We start from the raw sequence: 21,067 nt of genomic DNA, 5'->3' as shown, positions 1-21,067 counted from the left end.
TATCAGTTTAAATGGAAAACAAAACGAAAAGTTCACCAGGTGCAAACTAATATTTAGTTGAACCGCCTCTGGCCTTGATGACAGCAGCACACCGTCGAAGCATTGACAAGATCAATTTCTGAAGATAATCAATTGATAGTTCGTGCTTCCAAAAACACAAATTATGGCTTCCTGAAGTTCACGAAGGGTCTTTGGTTTCTTTCTGGCAACTGCAGATTCCACACGATGCCAACAGTTCTCTATAGGATTCGGGTCCGGGCTGTTTCTTCGCCAGCTAAGAGTTGTAATGGAGCGTTCTTCCAACCATTTTTTCACTTGTAATAATTGTAAACACATTACTGTCGAACCTCTAACGCAGAAATGAAGCTAAAGTAACTACAGAAGTGCCTACTTATACTTTCTGCCCATTGACAAGGAGAAGAGTCGTCCTGAAAAATACAGTTACTTGGCAGGTTGAAATGGTCTCTACTGGTTGGCAGCAATTTGCCTTCCAATATAGCCAGGTATCCATTGGCCTTTAGGGAACCTTTTATAAACTGCGGGTGACCTACTCCGCGATACGAAATGCATCCCCATATCATTTGGCTGATAGAGAATTTTACTGTAGACACCATAGAGTCTGGATGGTATTCTTCACCACATCTACGGCGAATCGTTTGTCTCCCATCGAGCCATGCAGGTTTAATTTCTTCTCATCCAAGAAAACAACTGACTTCCACTGCTCGGGGGTCCATTTGACATGCTCCTTACACCAAATTAATCGGGCCTTTTTCAATTTTTGTGTATGGAGGGGCTTCTTCTTAGGACGATGGGCTACAAGTCGTTTTTTTACGATATAAGCGCTTCAAAACGCGGTCCTATTTTAGCGCAGGGACTCGGTTGCGACCGGTTCCTTTTTTCCTATCAGCAGAACCAGTATTGTTGAATTTGGAAAGAAATCTACTCACTGTCGACTGATTACAAGACACTCTATAAGCAATATGACGGGAAGAACATCCTTCCTCACGTAAAGCAACAATAGCACTCTTTCTTCGTGGTGTCAACTGCACGTAACTCGCCATTCTGATAACAGCAAGGAATGACTGCAACTCTTGAAGAGCGTGCTTATATAACTGAAAGTAACAGCTGATGCAATATTACGTCATGACCTACGTGTGTCAATCTTATTTGATGCAATCTGTAAGAAATATCGCCATATACTTACGTTATTCGGACGACAGTTACAATTTTAAGGGGTGATGTACTTTCTATGAACACCAGTGTATTTCCGGTCTCCATCACGTGTTCAGGATAATTCTCATGCTTCTACAGTAACACGCGTCTTGAGCCGTGATCCTGCTGATGTTATTTAAGGATGTGCCGTGACAGTAAAGTTACACTGTTGATAAAGAGGGCGGTCGCCTTTCAAAGCTACAGCGTTGTTTATCGCTTTTAATTTGTAATATTTCAAGTATATTTTAATTTTATGTATTTTAATTCTATCTGTATTTTATCGCTTTTAGCTCTATAGTTGTGTTATTTTGTTTTTACATAATAAATGTATGCTGTTTTATTCTATTTAATTTATTTTAATAAAGTTTTGGTCATATACGGTTGGTGTATTTCACTGCAATTAGTATGAGTCGTAACTTTCCCAAATCCCGAGGCCTATTTGAAGAAAAAATATCGCATCAATCACAAAACTAACAGTTCTGTTACCGGAGTTTCAGATGACGATCAACAATAATCGAACTGATAATTTCGGCACAATTGGTTTCCGTCGCAGAAGGATTTCTCTACAACGCCTTTTTTATTCGGATGAGAATGTAGTTAGGTGGTCTTCCTTTGGACGCCCCGCTGCCCAAAGGAAGCTTCGCAATATTCAGTTTAAAAGTCTTTGCACAGCTTAAAAAAAAAAAAAATCGAAGTTGCATCCTACCTCGTGGACATAGCGACCTAGTTTATCCTAGACACGCAAATCCCTTCCATCATAACTATCAATAGCCATCACCTACACGCAAAATAAATTAGACTAACTCGCACATTACGAGGGAATGGAAACAGTAACCGTTCTTAATCGTACTTTCTACTTTTCTGTTTTTTCCTAAGAATACGTTACGGTTTAAAATTCCTTGCAATTAGACCGCAGCGAAAGTAAGGGTACAAAAGTCGACTGAAAGCAAATATTTAAGGCTTAATTTACTGCGGTGAACAGTTTCTCAGTGCTACGGGATCGGCAAATATCATCCCGTTTGCTTAATCACGGTAAGAAGTGCTGCTGAGAAAGTTCTAAAAAAAATAATAAAGACACTATAAGCGGCGTGCAACACCTCGGATAATTGCTTCCTGTTTTGTTCGTCACGTATCCGTAGTATTCGGACTGTGTTAAGCACGTGTCGTGAGAGGATCAGTATCCCGACGAAACACGCCAGAGTAACTAATAAGCCGCCATCCGGATTAAAACTTTATCATCGACGTCGCGTGCACTCTACGTTCACTCGCTCGACGATTAGGTACACCGTAGGAAGAAAATGGCAGGTCGTAAATTTTGAAGGAAGACTCGCTCTAAGACAGTACACCATCAGATGGCGTCCTGCTGGTTCTCCTTCGTCTGTAGACTCGGAAAGTCGTCCGAAATAGTGGACGACACGCCGAGCAAAGGAGAAACATCCATCGAAATATCTGCCCTTTTTTCTTACGATGGATGGGAAGAAAGTTAACGGAATAAGCTCTGAAAAGCTTAATATGGTAATGCTTCCTCCACAATATGAGTGAGGGGATCATTTTTTTCCCTTCCCGGAAACTCGGGTTTTTCATCCAAAAAACTGCAACCCGACTGACTGAAAAATACACGCACTTAGTTTCAGACAAAATATACTAATGCCTCACATCGTTAGTTGCCTTGGTGCTTAATGCAAGCCTAACTTATGATTGAGATTACGGAAAACGATGCTTCCAACAGCGTGATAAAAGTTTGTAATCGACGAAAAAAAATTGAAAATGGAGATTCTGCAAATGCGATGCTCGATGAAAGTTTAATATTCATAAATCGTTAGTCTTTAATTTTTCTTCAAAGACGGGCGCGAACATAAATTTCATATAAACATTTCGGGTACACCTCGGGTAATTTAATTGTCCCTCAACAGATGGCAGCACCCGTCATTACTCATAAAACCCGAGACAATAATTAACAAGAAAATTATCTGTTTACACTCCGTGACGGTCACGTAGGGTTAGAGGAGTTTTACAAAGTGGAGAGAATAAAAGAACAGCGCCGTATAAAGCAGTCGCTCGAGCGTGAACCGCCGTTAGCTCAAACGCGTGTACTACTGCGCCCTCGCGTTCGACTACGGCGTTGGTGTCGCAGTTCATAACCTTAATTGCTCCCGAAAGACTTCAGAGGAAGCAGTGGAAAAGAGAAATATATATGAAGAGGCCCATCCTCTCTTCAGACCCCTCGCAACAAAGTACGGTAGTGTTCATAAAATACCACTAGTTTCGCTCCGTCTTACTCTTGATCACTGCGCCACCTACCGTCATCATTTCCTAACCCGCATCTCGCCATTCCGATTTCACAAATAGCGGAAAAGTGAAAATCCTCGTTCGCGTATATCTGTTGTATCTACGAGGATATTAGGGTTAACCAATTTGACGACTAGCGTCGGGTCGTTAACGCGGGATATCAGTCATGGGTTCATTGCCCCCATCAGGATACATAAGTCGTTAATTCTCAGCGACGACTTTTCGCTTCCTGCAAGAGTTCGGTGTCTTTCTGTGTCATGTAATTTAGGTTTCGGAGGCCTCATCTCTTACAATTAATCATTCTCTTCTCCTGTCATCCAGTTAGACCAGGTTACAGATATTAACGACCTTCGACAATATATTTACTTTCTCCCGTAGAAATCCTCTCTGCAGAGGTCAACATTGGCCCTCGTACTACCTCAAGTAGGCGACTTCGTTTCCATTTCTGTTAATCCCTTGATTATTTCGGACCCATTTTATTAAGTGCGATTATGCATATTTTTCTTATTATAACAAATCAGTGATTTTTCCCTTTCGCTATTTGCGAACCTCTTAAGCATTACAGATTGTGCAGGGAACCTGTGACTAAAAATTGTTTTTTGCATCTTGTTCTTGAATAAGAGTGTCATTTTTTTTTTTTTTTTTTTTTTTGTAGCGGATCGCTTTTAATACTTAATAATTTTTAAAATAAAAATTTTCTGAATGCAATACATTTGTTAAAAACAAAGTTCCTTACTACGTAGTGCATAACCAGTCTACAATAAAATGTGGGTTCTGATATTTCCATCAGTTTGTAGTTATGTACAGAATAATAAAATCTAAACCTTGAAACATAAAAAAAAAAAACTGAAAGTAAAACCATTAAACTAAAACTGAGAAAATTTTCGTTCTTGTTTTGAAGAATACAGTGCTTTTAAGTCGGGGGGGAGGGGGGGATGACTCACAGAAGAGTGATATAGTCTTAAATCCGACTCCACATCAACTTAATTGGAGTATTTTAACTTTTCCAAAGTGCAAGATCCCTTCTCAAGTACACATACAGATTGCTACAAAATGTTATGGGCCACATCTCTACTATTCTGATATTTGCGTTATAATATCGGGGGAGGGGCAAATTTTCTTAGGAAATTAGTAGTACTGCTATTAGTGCTTTTTATGCACTAACTAAAATAAATAACCAAATAAAAAAAAAAACTATATGAAAAATTAATAAAGAAAATAAAACTGCCTATGTCTTTCCCTTTCCAGCTGACCTTTGAATTTACCCAGGTTTAACTACCCTCCAGCCTCAACCATCCATAACGAAGGTAACTTATATTAACTGTTCCCTTTCTTGTTGTATGTAGCCACTGCTGTCAATGAGGGTAATCAACTTGACTGCACAGACCTCTCCAGGACCTTTCCTCAGTCAATCATGACTTACTATTATCCATGACTTATCCAAGTTGAAATCTTACAGTATCTGTAATCCATTACTATCTTATCTTAGCTAAACTGTGACCTATCCTGAAATTATCAACTTTAATATAACAAAAAAAGTTTCATCGCGATAACTACAGAAGCATTTTAGATGATTTTAACTTGAATTAGCTCGACAACAGGCGATCAATATTTGGCATTCGTCTCATTTAGATGCGAACAGTTCTTATTTCTTTTCGCAAATATTTTAATAAATTAAAAAAGAAAATTAAAACAAAACTAGAGAAGCAAGAAAGTGAAAAAGACGCCATTACTATATTTCATGCGAACCACCACGATTCATAATTTAGATTCCACGATTAACTGTGGAATCTAAATTATTTATTGAATAGACACAATACTTTCTTACTCACTTTATAAACAATATGAAAAAAAAAGTCAATAGTGTCTATTCCGTTTCTGTTTATACTAACCTCCAAAAAATATAATATGAAACCGTTATTATAAGAAGGCACATCCAAGGATTAAAATTACTATACAAGATTGTCAATGTTAATACTTCATTATTATGAAACATAAAAGTTAAACATTCTCTCCAGAACCACTAGAAATGTTTTAACGAAAAACAGATTACAGAAAAAATAATCCTCTTAATTCGTTATAAGATTTAATAGACCAATGATAAACTTGATCCCTTTTTAACTTTCTCAGATTATTTATTAGAATTAAAGAAAATCTATTAAGCTGTAGATTTTTTTTCATCATTTCTTTTTATATTTTGTATTTTTTGTCGCGCTTATATTTGAATTAAATTTTAATTCAGTGGTCTGTTAATCAGGTGTTAACTCATTGCGTAACAATAATGATGATTTTAAATGTTGTAAATAGTTTATTTTATTTTTATTCGTAATCGGTTTCTTGAAACGTTAATACCACTTTGTACGTAGCACTTTGTAAATGAGTGAAGCCTATAAAGACAGCGACGAAATAAATAAATAATAAATTCACAAAAGGTGTGACTTTTCACGTCCGTGCATGTGTACGTATGAAGATTGTGTCGCGGGTCTGTATTACTGTCTGTGGACTAGAGAGACTAAGCGAAATGGCTGAAACTCGTAATCGAGTGTTGTTTGTAGTGCATACGATGCAAATGAACATCAAATGGTTTATAAAAATGGCCAGAATTCGCTTCGTTTCAATATAGCGGGCGCTTTATATATTTTCCCTAATAACCGGCAAGCATTCTTCGTAGTGCACCACCCTAAAAACCTAGGCTTAAACTTTAAATAAAAAAGTCAGTACAATGGGAATGCAATAACGTTCACGCTTCATTGGAGTCCTTAATATGGCGCCCAATTCATCATTAAAATTTTCATATCTCGTTCGCGTGCCTTCTTTCCTCAATAAAAAGGAAATTTCAAGTTATGCGTGGAATGCGAGTTTAATAAAGCTTCCAAAGCGTTCCTCTCTTACCTCTTTCCCATAATTCAACGCGAAACACATAACCAACGCACCTTTTCAGAATATGTAATAATCCATCTGCAATCATTTGTAGGTGAAAGAGAAAAATACCTCAATTATAGTGGAACTTCCTCCCCTCCCCAACCCCACCTTTTTTTCCCACTTCTCCTCTAACGCTTCTCCGTTGCCATAGCAACGGCGATATATAAATTAGCGAGAAAGCGAAGAAAAGCTACGAAAATATTATTCTCGTGGTTACCAACCCATTTTAAAAATCGCAACACGTGAGGATTTTCCTTCCACTCCGAGACAATTGCTGTTTAAAGTGTAAGGACCCATCCTTACAGATATTATTAATAGTGGTTTTGTTAAATATTGGAAAATTATTTGTATTTTAAACAGTCAGCCGTCAGTAATATACCGGGTTTTAGAAAGCAATGGATTTTGAAAATTGTAGTTCAGACACTCCCAGCTTTAATTATATCTCTTGTTTGGCCTACAATCCTTAAGTAAGTCGTTGTTTGAAATAGCAACGGGGGGAGGGGGAGGAAGTGGTTTCGAACTCGCGGAACAATGGGTTCACCGATCTGGAAAAAAATCATAGTGAAAGTATTCTGAGCGAAGGCAGAACCCCACTCTTAATCAAACAATAGACCGCTACGAAACCCATTTGGGGAAAGAGACAGCACACGATAGAGGAGAAAATTCGAGAATGGGAGTACGCACTTAAAAATTTCATGGGAGATTATGAGCATGTGAGGTCACGAGAAGATCCGAACTTCCGGCCATCCTTCTAGATCGTTCGAGAAAATTCTGGATGCCGGAAGTTCAGGCAACAAGTTGGAGGTCTAGACAAATGAGATAGGAGATGAAAGGGGCGAAATAGCTAATGATTGGTCAGAAATAAGGGGAGAGGGAGACACAAAAAGACGATGCGAGGCGAGGAAAAAGTGTTCCCAAGTTTTTCCTGAGAGCGAAGGTTCCCGAGAGGGTGTTCCAGAGTTTTGTTATGAGGGTGGTCCCTAAAGAGGTGGTTCCTGAAGAGTAGTAGTAGTGGTTCGGAGAGAAAAAGGAATGAGTTGCGAAGAGAAGTCTAACAATAAAGAAAAAAGGGGAATCGAATAAAAGAAGTGATAGTTAAGCTTAAGAAAAGTTAAGTATAATAATGAAGAAATGGCGAAGCCAACCTGCCAGAAAAAAGCGCCGCGAAGTTGAAAGTTTTCGTATCGAAATATAGGTGAGCGGTATCCAATTAGAAATAATACCTAATAAGAGTACTGAAACGTCAGTGACTTGCATAGGATAGTGAAGTAAGGATAGACGATCCTGACGGATATTCGAGTGCCGCGACAAGGTAATAACGCCCAGGAAGACCGAGAAAAAAAAGAAAATATATAAATCCTGATAGAATTCAGCAGTTCCAGTAACTGATGAGGAGTGTATTTGGGAATAATAACAGATTCCTAAAGCTGAGCAGCCGTCCCCAGACAAGGCGATAAATTCCAGAGAAAGAAATGGATGATGCCCAACATAGATGCGAAAGCAGCCTCAAGTAAGGAGAAGGAAAGTCCAGCGAAAGAAAGGGATCCAGCTCATCAGTATAAGTAAGTGGTATATAATATGCATATTACTCTATAGACCAAAGGACTCTAGGGAATGGGCGAACAAAATTTAAAGGAGCATTGTGACATTTATATATAATAAGAAATATGCTAGTAAAGTAGACAATTAGGATAAAGTTCTGAAGTAAAGAAAGGGACCAGATATATATATATATAGGTATGATATATATATTGCCTCTAAGTGAAGAAATGTGCCTTAATAATTTGGAAGGGATAATTAAGAAAGTTTACTAAGATACATGTTATATATATACATATTAGGCTAGTTTAAAGGAAGAATTATACTGTATTGAGATAATTTAGGAATAGGAGAGAAGTAAATTCTTTACCTGAAATTTTGTTAGTGGAGATCTGAATGTAGAACCTAATTTGATCCGATAGAGACGAAGTGAGTTGCTTAAAAAAAAATTATTATCAATTAAAGTATAGAATTGTTAATACCTAAGTGATATGAAGGAAGGTGATGTTCTTGAATTTAGTTAAACTAAAGATTATTACATACCTAGTACTGTTTAGATAATATTATCGAACTGAATTATGATTACTGCCATCAATTATCTATATTTGTATATATGTTAATAAACAAATTGTATATAATGCATATGAGTTGTGTCAGTCATTTTGAACACAGAGCCTCGAGTCCGTGCGAGGAATACAATATTACTGAAACCTCCCTGAAATCTAGAATCTTCAGGGAGTTAACAAGTCAGGTGCTATGTGGGAGGGGACAAAAAGGGGGGCATAGTAGAGTTTAGTGAAGAATTAATTAAACAAGACAGAGAATACGGGAGGAAAGGAATAAAATATAAAATAAAGAAAGCAAAAAAAATAACAATAAACATCATCCCCCCCCCCCCACAAAAGCCCGTTTGAAATAATTGTTTATGTATTTAACGGTTTTCCTTCCGAGGAAAATAAATCAGCAATTTTAATATGTGCTTGTTGCTTATTTTCCACAGCCTGGTACATTTTATTAAATAATTATTGGGCCTAATTAATCGTAATGAATGCCAGTTTCATTCTGTGTAAAATGAAAGTAGTTTCAACAGTGAGAGTGCATCCATTTAAAATATCTGAAAAATAGCGGTGGCGAGAGTTCTCATTGAAAAGCCACAAAGGATGTGACTGCTCACAGCGCTAGCGAGCGTACGCAATGTTCTACTGGTTGTCATAAACAGCAGTTATTGTAATTGCTTCACCAGTAGATGCTGCTGTAAATGCTTAGTCATTAGTTACTTTAATTCTGTTATCAAAGGAGCCACCGAGCAGTCATCTTCCGAGACGCATAAGTCTCCGTTTTATTTGATTATTGGGGCCACATTTATCATCAATTATATAAAGTACATCAAGAAGTTCACGTAAATATATCGGAATAAATCTCTCGAAGATAAGGGAGAGAGAGAGAGAGAGAGAGAGAGAGAGAGAGAGAGAGAGAGAGAGACAGCAGAAGCATAACATGTCACATTTGATACCGTTAAAATTTCGGTGAATCAGCAGTGCTCTCAAACAATGCTCTGAACCGAGTACATAATTATAGCAAGAGTTCATAGAGGATTCCATGAAATTACGAATAGACAAGAACAAAGGAAATGTCATTATTAAAAAGTTGCCATTTCAACGACGCTCATGAAATGCGAACAAGGTTCTAAAGAATGTGGTACAAAATGGCGCCCTGGGTTCCAATAAGTTTACAATCGATCGCTGGGTTAATTGCAGCTTGCACCAAACCCACGAGACATCAGTATATCGGGTCTCTCATTTCTTTACAGATACAGCGCATTTTATAGATGCGGGATGAAAAACCCAAACTTTCGAGAGAAAAAAAACCATGGGATAAAATAATAATAATAATAATGCAAATGTTCCTCTCATTACAGGAAATAAAGTTTATCTCAACTTCGAGTGGCGGTGGAAATCGAACCCAGGCCTATTGCACACGGTGTGAAAGAACAGTGATGCCATTAGCGAGAGCAGAATCGCTGGCAAAACTATGTTGCTGCTGAGGAAAAAGCTCTGAAGTAATGGTTGTTTAAAGGGCATATGCGTTACCAAAAGTTTTAAGTTAATACAAACGAACTGTTTTACAGCGCCTGACTGATTCCAGGTGGACAAGATTCCTCACATTGCACTGTTCTATTTATCTATTCAGCATAGCTGGTGCCTTCTCTTCCTTGGTTTACAATGTCATAAGTTCAATATGAAAACGGTGAAACGTTGGCAACTAGCCAAGTAGCCACTGACGCAACATTACGTCAAAAATGGTAACAAAAATTCGGATACGAAACTACTTGAAATTGTGCTGTTAATAACCTTATATTATTTGCCTTTTTCGGTTCATTTGAAAGCATTTAAAAAATAATAACAATAAAAATAAACATTCTGTAACAGATAGAGGGTGTGGTCCGCATTTACCCTGGTAAATTAAGTGAATTGCGATGTCTTGATTTTTAGGTAAATCCAAGTAAAGTGTGTTAAAGTATGTATGCTGCTGACGATGAACGTTGGAGAAGTAGATTTTGTTTATCTCTCAATTTTCGGAACAAATCGGTATATGATAATTGTGAAAGTTCTTTATTCCTACCAAGCGAGCTAAGGTTTTCAATAATACTTCGATCTCTTGCTAGTTCCTTAGGGAGTGGCACACTATTGACCTTTGCTTGTATGTTGGCGATTAACCTGAGGACAATTACGATTGCGCATGCTACTCTGGGCGCAGCTGTTCTCTTCTTCAAAGAAGCCCAACGCAACAAAGCAAGGATTCCTTTTAACTTTGAGAAAATTCCATAAAATTTCAAATAAATGAGGTACGTGGCAAACCCTCCCCCACTAGAATATTTTGCTGCTCTTTCTTACAGTTTCTTACAAAACTGTAAGAAAGTCACGGGCTTGAACCCGGTCCACTCAAGAAACGTGTGCTATACACTCTCGCTCCTGACCACTGCGCTACATCAGGCGCCATGCGCAGTACAATTCATTTCTCAGTATCTGTCATTCTGTCCGTAAAGATAAAAACAAGCCATATAATTTTTAATATATTACTATTATTATTTTTTAATTTATTTTTTGTATTAAGCGGTACCTGCCGAAACTTTGGCAACACCGCTACCATTTTTACTATAAAAACTTATTATATTTAGGCCACCCGAATAATTAATTTCATCTGCTGTGCTGTGTGTCTTATTTCTGTTAATTGCGTGTGTTCTATGGTCGATTTGTCTGTTTGCTGGACGAAAAACCCCAGTTTCTTGGAAAAAAACCTTGCTATCTACGCCTGAGACTGACTAACTCAGCCACGGAGTGAAAAAAGCCCATTGAAGTTCCTCGTGTCATCGACGAGATTCGAACCCGGGCCTTTTCCACCCGGTGTGGGGAGGACAGTAACGATACCACTGTGCTACCGCGAAAACATCATTTTTGCTATAAGCAAAACTTACCTGGGTGCTTTTTGTTTCCTAATAAGATACAGTGATCTTGAAAGTGCTTCTCATTTTACATTGGACGTTTTCCGCCTTTGATTAAAAAATCATTAATCCCTGTTTGTCGCATCGCATTTAATTTTAACGTCGCTCACTCTGATACGTCATTGCGCAGATCCATCAGTTTTTCCCTATGTTCAGGTAGCTGTGACCTCACATGAGGGCACAATCCTTGAAGTAACAATTTAAAAAAAAATGGAGGGATGGGAGGAGAGAGAGAGAGAGATTCTCTCCAAATAACTTATCATGTTCTTCACCTTCTACAGTGCTGTCTTCTTTATAATTTTTCATTTAGATTTGACAGAATGTGTTTGAAGAGATCTGCAGTTTCAACAACCCATCCGTGTCAATGAAGACGTTATCAAATGTAAAAAATTGTGATCAGGAGGACGAATCACTAATTTCAAGTAAAAAAATTAATGTTAATATTACGGAGAGCTCTGAGACACGATATACAGGCTCCTGGTGGTTAACGAGTTGAACAGCGTCACCGCTCTCTCAGCCCGAACAGAAAAGGCCTGGATCCACTTTCTGTTCCCGGTCGAAGGGTTTCCCCATTTTAAAAATGGAAGGGGGGAGAGGGAGCTTAGTAGACACAATTCAACCTCAGATGGATGATGAACGCAACAGCAGCACTGCCAAATCTAAAGCAGCTTCACTAAGCGGCAATAATAGACAAGAAACACGTACTCAGAGAGAAGCTGTAAAGTACGACACAGCAATAAACTCCAAGCTGCAAGCTTTCACGATCCAAGACACCAGAAAGAAAACAACCAGCCTTTTCGTATCTCGACTGGCACCATACACAATCCCTGAACTAGTCAAACAAGTTTAATACAAAGAGCTGAATCTACGGCCGACTGAACACAAACTAACTAACTAGGAGTCAATAATATGCTGCATTTAAATTGCCCACATCAAGTAGACCTGATAGGAAGCGTCTCCATTTGGCCTGTCGGAATGAGGATCAGGCCGTTTATTTGCTACCATTCAACCTTGAAACCTAAAATGACTACTCAGATCCAACAGAAGTACTCCTACTGCAGTCACAGCTGACTTGGCGACTATACTTGCTTGCCAGAAAGAATGCCAGCACCAGAATCTTCCCACACTAACATACTCAAGCAAACTCCTCCCAAGGTTGCTAATACCGCCCTCCAACGCGAGGGAACCCAAAATCGCCTCATTCCTGTCCTGATTTCTCAACCTCAGGAGCGGCCAGGAAACAAGGCTCCCTGCAGTGAGGATAAGCATAACAACTTCTGCCATTCGGATAATGTTCCAGAATATCGGGTCCTTAAGAAACCAACTTAACACACTGGAAGAGATTCTACTATCAAACTCCTTAGAAACACATCTTGTGTCTTGCTGAAACGTGGCTAGAGCCTAACCAGACAGATATAAGCTGCACTATTCCAGCAGGCTTTCATGTACTGGCTGCCTCTTGCGATAAGCACAGAGGGGGGAGTTGCCATAATCTTCGATATGGCAAAGTTCTTTATCGTCCACTCTGTCTCAAGAAGCTCTCAAGATGTCGAAGCCTTAATGGTAAATCTGAAACATCGAGATACTACTATATAACAACCTTCCTTCATACGTATTTCCTGAAACTTACAGTCTACAGAAGTTCAAGTCTAATATCAACAAATATCTTCTCTCGTCTTCTCAACCTCCAATCCAAGCGCGGTACTAAGTACTATAGGTTCTAATACCTCTCGTGTTTGGGGTTTTCATAAAAAAAAAAAAAAAAAAGACGTCGCATTCCTGTACCTTCCTCCAATGCTAACTATGATGGCTTTCGACAAAGCCACTAACTAACTGGCGAATAAATAATCTGCACTCAGCAGCCACCACCCCTGTCATATGTGGAGACTTCAATCTTCTGCCGTCTACCCAACACCTCAAAAAGTCGGCTCACAGAATATCTTCAAATCTTCCAAGCTAACTAACGAGAGACCAAAATCTGCTGGACATAGACTATGCTTCAGCGATATGTCAACTCGAAGAAACCACACGACATGTTTCAATCGGACTCCACCAGCCAATCATATTTACAGATCTACTAAAAAAAAAAAAAACAAAAAAAAAAAACCTTCAAAATGTTCCCAAAACCCAAATCTGTGCGAAAGGTCACTGCCCCACAATTTCCGAATCACGTGGGCTGCATTGAAGCTGCATCTACTGTCCCATGGAACATCTTAGATGAATACGAACTGAGCCTCGCAATTGATCTAATGGCCAGATGGATCAATACTATCGCCCTTCACACCGCTACCAAGACCGTTACCATCACCGCGCGCTCCAGAGCTTGGACTTCTCAACTCAACCAAAGTTTCTAGTCCAAACAATCATTACACGCCAAATGGAAAGCTTCTGGCAACGTCCAAGATCGCATTGCATTCTCCAGAGCTAGGGCCGAATTCAACAGACACAAATCAGTGGCAATTAAGGAGCACCTCGAAAGAACCCTAAAAATGGGAAAACCGTTCTATACAAAACAAAGGCTAGTCCTCCCAGTAACATCGACCCGATTCGGTAACTTGACTACGTTGCCAGATTTTCTAAACAGCCTCCAGCTCTACCTAACCTGCCAGTCACTCTCATTCCACTGATGGTCTCGCTACAATCCGAATTTCAAAGCAATAACTGATACAGGCCATTAATGCTCTCCCTCTCACAGCAACCATGGGCGACGGTGGCATTCCCTAGTTCATAATCAAATGCTTAAGTGCCTTCATCATCGATCCGCTCCTCAACCTATATAACAGATGCCTTGAAGATCATTACTTTCCTCCACAGTGGAACAGGTACTCCATCCGGCTTCTTCCTAAGCACCAACAATCGACTCTCCCAAGCCAATACAGACCCATCGCTTGCGCCTCTGTATTACTAAAAATCCTGGAGAAAGCACCATCCATCACCCACCATATTCTCTGTGACAGTTCTTAGTAAATACACTATGGGATCTCAGGAATCTTACAACAATCGCACTGCACATATATACCTTGACATCCATTCTGCATTTGACGCCATCTGTATACCCCAACTCCTGCATCTGTTAGTAAGCTATTTCAATCTCCGTGGCGATGTTCTCTGGTTCCTAGAATCTATCCTATCCAAGAGGGCCCTTGTGCTAAAGATCGGAACGAAGACCTTCATGCGTCACAACTGCTGGAGTGCCTCAAGGGGGGGGGGGGGAAGAAGTGACCCTGTCAGGCGTTCTCTTTACGGCAATCATGGTGCTGTTTGTGGCCAACAAATGCAATTGCATCATATTTGCTGACGATATCAAGCTCCTTACTAGGATATCGCTATCCGACTCTGCAGCCGAAACCACTCAACAAATCAACAGGAAACTACAGATAATTAATTTTCTCACTAAAGAGTAGCCCAACAATGCTGGAACCTGCTCTCAATGGCTCCTCAATTCCAAGTGTTCAAACGCACAAAGATCTGGGGGTTGTTTTCGACTCCAAGCCAGCCTTCACCGATCACCTTATACATTCAACGCTGACTTCACTACGCTGGGGCTCCAAGCAGCAGCTGCTCCATACCAACGACTCACACTTGGTAAAAAGGTATAGTTTTATTAATTTTTATATTAAACCCTTAATATTGTCGCTGTTATGGGGTTATGGGCATTGCATCAGGCATCCATGTAACTAGTCACTGATTGCAATAAAGATATAATATGTATATCATGTCAAATCTATATCCGACAGTACTATATCTTCACAGATATTAGCCTCGGCTGCCGAATCTAACCTTAAAAGGATATTTGCTGCCGAATTCTAGCAATTAAAATGGGCGAAAACCAAACTCCACCTTCCCCCATCTCTCAGAGCAACGTAGTTAGCAAATGCTCTTCAACAGCGCAAGCTCCGATCTTAAATCGGAGAGAGAAGGCCGCTATTCACAATCGAGATGGCCACGGGTAAAATTATAGAGCCGAATTTCTGGGACCGTAGCTCTTGTCGCATTCTCCGGTCTTCAGCACAGTTGCCAGCAGACCATAACCGGCTAGTACTTACCGACAGTATTCCTGCTAAAGCAAATGCTGCCCTCACTGCAAGCGATGGACGGTGACCTCCAAGAAGTGGTTAACAACTAAAAATATAGGAAGGGAATACTCGCTGAACTGAAAATTTAGAACTGTGCTTTTATCTTCCAGTAGTCTGGATTTATATTATTTAACATATCCATCGGTTACTGAAGTTGTCTCAGGTCTACAAACTCGATGCCGACATTCACAAGCTTGAATTCGACAAACGCTACGAAAATCAAGTGTTATCCTCGTAACTCCAACAGTCGTTCTAGTGATGTCTTAAACCTCGCTGCATTACAACTCTTGGAACATGAAGTTGCTTCCTTTCGCGGTGTGTTGATGCCGACGATGTGACAAGCTGTTATGTATATACTTTGTTAAACAGATGAGTGCATTTCAACCTGAAGATGTGAAGGTTTTTTTCATTCATTGCCTGTTTTTCAGTCCCCTTTGCTGTATTTAAATATTAGCCACTTTGTATATTATGTTTGTAAATACCCTTTACTTTTTAATTTATAATTTAAATTCATTGATCCCTGAACATGTAAACCCCTGGCCTATAGTCGTGACAGGTAGGTTGCAATATAAACTGTATTTCGTACATCTTATTATTATTATTATTATTATTATTGTTGTTGTTGTTATAATAAAGATTCTCTTCTTCTTGTCCTTAAAAGTTCCTTCTGTCCTGGTGGGAAAAAACAATCAGAACGAGAAGAGCTTTTAAGGGCCTTCTTTTATTTTTAGATAGTAGCCAAGTTAGCCGGTGAGGACTGCAGTTATTATCACTCGAAACAGATAAACCACACAATATATGCAAGTAAAAACACAATATACTGACGCATTATGGGCTTGGTGATCATTCTAAAAAATCAGCATAGCAACGTAGAGATCCATGGCTTCCAAAGTTCATTATTTGCCATCACTGAAACAAGACCTGGAACTGAAATATAATCGCCCGCCGAAAGGTGGAACTTTTCTGGAATATATATACGGCAGTTCTCCTGAACTTTTTGTTGAACTTTCAAGGGTGTATCGAGAACTCCTGAACTTTCAAGGGTGTAACGAGAATGGTGCAACGAACAGAAAACATCCTCTCAACGGCACTCCTGTGGAAGAAAATCGCTTGTTGATGAGAGAAGTCAGAGGAGGATGGCTAGAATTGTGCAAGTAAACAGACGGGCCACAATGTCGCACATCACGTCAGAATACAACCTTGGTGTGCAGAATAAAATATCGCAACGGATCACTAGTCGCACTTTGTCGCAAATGGGCTACAACAGCCGACGGCCACATCGCGTACTTTGGTTATCAATGAAGAACAAGAGAGCACGCCTTCTATGGACACAGAGACACCAGCACTGGACTACCGAGGATTGGAAAACAGTTGCTTGGTCTGACGAGTCGAAGTTCCTGGTGCATCACGTTGATGGAGGGCTCAGAATTTGGCGAAAACAACATGAATCCATGGACTCGTCTTGTCTGACGACTACTGTGGGGGGGATGGGGGGGCCAGTGTTATGGTGTGGGGAATGTTTTCTTGGCACAGGTTGGATCCATTGATACCCATAGATTCACGTCTGAATGCCACATCGTACCTAAACATGGTTGCTGACCAAGTGCATCCGTTCATGTTGACAGTTTATCCTCAGTCAGATGGTTACATGCTGGAAGTAATTCCAGCATGATAATGCGCCGGTGTACAAAGCCCGAATCATTATGGAATGGTTCCAGGAAAATGTAAATGACTTTTCTTTGCTGCAGTGACCCGCTCAATTCTATTGAATGTCTTTTGGATGAGTTGGAAAGGGCTGTTCGCTGCAGGCGTACACCTCCGTCGAATCTCAAGGAACTGCGTGACACACTCATGTCTGCATGGTATTCCATTCGTGCACAACGTTTTCAGCATCTTGTTCAATCCATGCCTAGACAAATTCAGGCTGTTTTGAAGGCTAAATGAGGCTCAACACGCTACTAGGTAGGGGTACCGAACAAAGTGGCAGCACAGTGTGTATCTCTCTCTCTCTTTTTGGTGGGAAACCTGTTTTATGTGCATTATAAAAAAAGAAGACACTCCCTGTGATTTGTTAAGTAGAGAAATTTGCTTTATCACTAAGTAAGAAAAATAATATTTTAAAACGTCCGCGTTAATTTAATTTATTATGAAATACAGTTTTTTACCCATTAGTATTTATTTTTCTGTTTTTAAAAAAATATATAAAATATATAAAAATATATTAAAAAATTGTACCTGGGTGCAAATATTTAAAAAAAAATGACGGAAAAAATCACATACGTACAGTATTTATATATTTGGCAGTTCTTTCTATAAGAAATGCCAGAAAACAGAAAAAATGTTAAAATAAATATAATAAGGCAGTCTTCATACTGCAATGATTTTAATACCGGACTTGATTCAAATTTATGTTCGATTTCAGGTCGCTGGATATACTGCAAGCATGTGAAAGAAGCGCGCTACCGTTTGAGTGGAGTTACAGTGGCGCCATCTATCGCAAACTCCAGGAACATGGGTGGCAGTGAGTACATTTTTTATTTTAAATAAATAAGATTTTATTGTAAAGTTCATTGGTACACGCGGGTACCACGACCCTACAATACCCTGAATTCACGGCATCGTGCCATTGGCATATTTAACCTAGTTTCTTTAATTCTGAAGACTGCCTTTCTAATCTAAAATTAAAACATTCGACGTGTGGACTTTACTTTGTATGCCGTTAATAATTCATAATAATTCAGCTGGAGGCAGTGGAATATTTTTAATTTAGGTGGAATGCCAAAATCATAAAAGCTTCGTCTGTTTGAAACATTTAGCCCCAGGGGCTCAAGCCCATACTCTGTTGAGTATGGGCTTGAGCCCCTGGGGCTAAATCCAAGGACCCGTAGGACTTACACTTCTCCCTGTGGGTGTAGTGTAAGTCCTACGGGTGCCAGCATTTTCGTACCATTCAGGCCCAATCCCGAGTACCAGCAATCCCGCCTCTTGCAAAATGAAAGAAGCTACAATTTCTGCCCCCTAAGGGAGGGGTGGAAAGATAGAAAATTAAATAAAATAACTGAAAGATGCGAGGAATTTTTACTTTCCACCCAGTCTCGGCCCCTTTCGAAATGTAATAAAATACACGCCCCTAGTATTTGTTTTATAGAAGAGAGCCGAACCAGCGATAGCGTTCTGGTGATAGCAACTGTAACCATGGAAACTGGGAGCTCGAGTGGACACACTAGAAACAGAAGTTTGACGAACTCTGTTTTGTTGAGGGGGAAAAAAAAGAAAAAAACCCAGGCGGTTCGTAAACAGCCAAACTGGACAGATGCTCACATCAGTAACCGGAGAAGCCACTGAAAAAAATTGTTCGGGAGACGATGTGGTCATTTAAAGGTCTCGGGCAACTTTGTGCGCATTTTATTTAGAGGATTGCGGACAAGAGACCCGTAAGAGAACCAAAATTACAACAACAGTGATCTACTGATAAATATAATCGAAATTGTTGTCCAATATAAATAGAACATTTGGCAATTTCTCTGAACTCCTGAAATTTTAGTAGATTCCTCGTGCTTCCTGAACGCCCTTTTTCTTACGACTGTTGTAATATCCGTGTAAAGGGGTCACCGCGAGGGTGCATAAGGACACGTTCTAAAAGTAGCCGGGGTTCAAACCCGTGACTATTAAATACGGTGCTGTTTTTTGTATTCTCTCTTTCTCTCTCTCTGCGAACTCTGACCATATGCTCGTCCCGGAGTATAAATAGTTTTTTTTTTTATTTGTATACAATCCTTTGTGCTTCCCTTCCGCATCCTGGGAATCAGTTTGCCCACTGAGGATTCCGTGGACGCTTTACTTTGACTGGCTTCAACTGTCCCATTACGTTCAATTGATTTTCTAGTAGTTACCTTTCAAGGTTAAACTGACGGAAGCGAATCAAACAAGAGGCGACAGGAAGTCGCAGTAAAGGCACGTTTTCTTGCCGAGTGATAAGCGAAGTCGGGAGTCAAAGGTCATTTCGCGTTTTCACCGAAGATGCTTCAAAGTCCGCTACTGAAGGTGATGCAAATATGGGATTATTATTTCTTTGTCATTGGTGGGGGCTTTGTTTGAGTAATAGCCAATACAAAGGGGTAAGGATAAATTTTCGTCGTTATAATCTTCTATGGCGTAACTCACCTGAACATACACTAGCCGCGCAAAGACATAATTGGGTACAAAGGTGAAAAAAAAGTTCTCCACCAAGCTGAAGGCTAACTTCATATGACGTAACAAAATATGCTGGTAATTATGGCTGTCATCTGGCACTGATGCCACTAGAACTCATCTTGGTTTAATATTTATTCTCTACAATAAATATAAACTTAAATATTGCTATATAAACTGAAAATATAGAGCTAAGCTGAATGTCCTTAACTCTGTCTCAGTTTCAATTTTCACAAATGGAAGAATGTTGACTACTCAGAGATATTTCTTAGAAGAAAGACAACATTCGTCTTATAGCATAAGGAGAATCTCATTTCTTATTGCAAATATTCAATGTTAGTTAAATGCTGATATTCTGGCAGCAATGAACGCGCGTTGGCATTGAGCCGAAAAGGTGTCTAATATCCTCTTGATGAATATCCCTGCATATCTGGGTTACGTGTTCTTTTTAACTATCCTCCGTCGACGGCTAGTGGAATTTTTGAAGTCCTCTTAAATCGAGGCTTAGTTATCCGATTTCAGTCGGAGAAAGTTGGCCCCCCCCACCATGAATTATTACGAATTTTTCAGGCCGCACAGCGTGCAAATCGGCCCTTGAATGCACACTTCTGCAAACAACAACAACAAAAAAAAAAAACGTTATGCGGATGTTAGCAACACGCTCCAGTTAATTCACTTCATTAATTAATTAACTGCGAGATATAAGACAGGACTGAGTTTTAGAAGGATTGAAATTAACTAAGTGCATATGCCATTCGTCAACTAACAGTACGTTTTGATACTGGATGCCCCAAAGACATCATCTTTAACCCTTCTCAGAGAGGAAGTATGTCAGGCAACAACTCGCCGACAAATTATCCGATCTTCAACTTCTGATGTTTGCCCCGATGATCCAACGCCTGGACACTGGTGCCAAAATTGATCAAATTTTCTAGCATATCCCCAATGTGAGCTGGGTTAACCAATCCCCGAGTGGCAATCCATTAAAATTCATTCAAATGGGTACAGGCTGCTCGTATAAGTGGTCTGAGCTTCGTAAACCCTTCCAAATAAATGACTCGGCAACATTAGGTCTTCTTTTGTATCTTGCTTATTTTCACTTCCAACTTAGACCTATTCGATATTTTTCATATGTCATTACGATGTAGGAACACCACGCAAATTTTCAGACTTCCATTAACTTTTTTGGTGTTGCTCAATTTTTCTGACACGTGTGTGTGTATACGTATAATCAAAAAGTTCGTGTAAGAAGACTTTTTTCAGCAGTTCACAAAGTTTAAACACAGCCGTCCGTCCGTCGAAGATGATCATTGCTCTTACCCCACCCCCTCGAACT

At 39.6% G+C, this 21,067-nt stretch overlaps 1 protein-coding gene across 1 annotated transcript in view; it reads left to right on the top strand.

The window, feature by feature from the left end:
• LOC150074938 (calcium/calmodulin-dependent protein kinase kinase 1-like) overlaps positions 1–21,067 on the top strand; it is a 261,753-nt gene that overhangs the window by 112,107 nt on the left and 128,579 nt on the right. Inside the window, exon 2 of the mRNA XM_090389358.1 lies at positions 17,963–18,061. Within this exon, the coding sequence (XP_090245484.1) occupies positions 18,052–18,061 (10 nt within the window). The 5' untranslated portion in view covers positions 17,963–18,051. The remainder of the gene's footprint in view (positions 1–17,962; positions 18,062–21,067) is intronic.

The sequence above is a fragment of the Mastigoproctus giganteus genome, unplaced genomic scaffold (genome assembly GCF_048544385.1).
Source record: "Mastigoproctus giganteus isolate SK-2022 unplaced genomic scaffold, ASM4854438v1 scaffold_15, whole genome shotgun sequence".
Classification (NCBI taxonomy): Eukaryota; Metazoa; Arthropoda; class Arachnida; order Uropygi; family Thelyphonidae; genus Mastigoproctus; species Mastigoproctus giganteus.
Note: the sequence above shows the minus strand (reverse complement) of the source record. Positions and strands in the feature narration are given on the sequence as shown.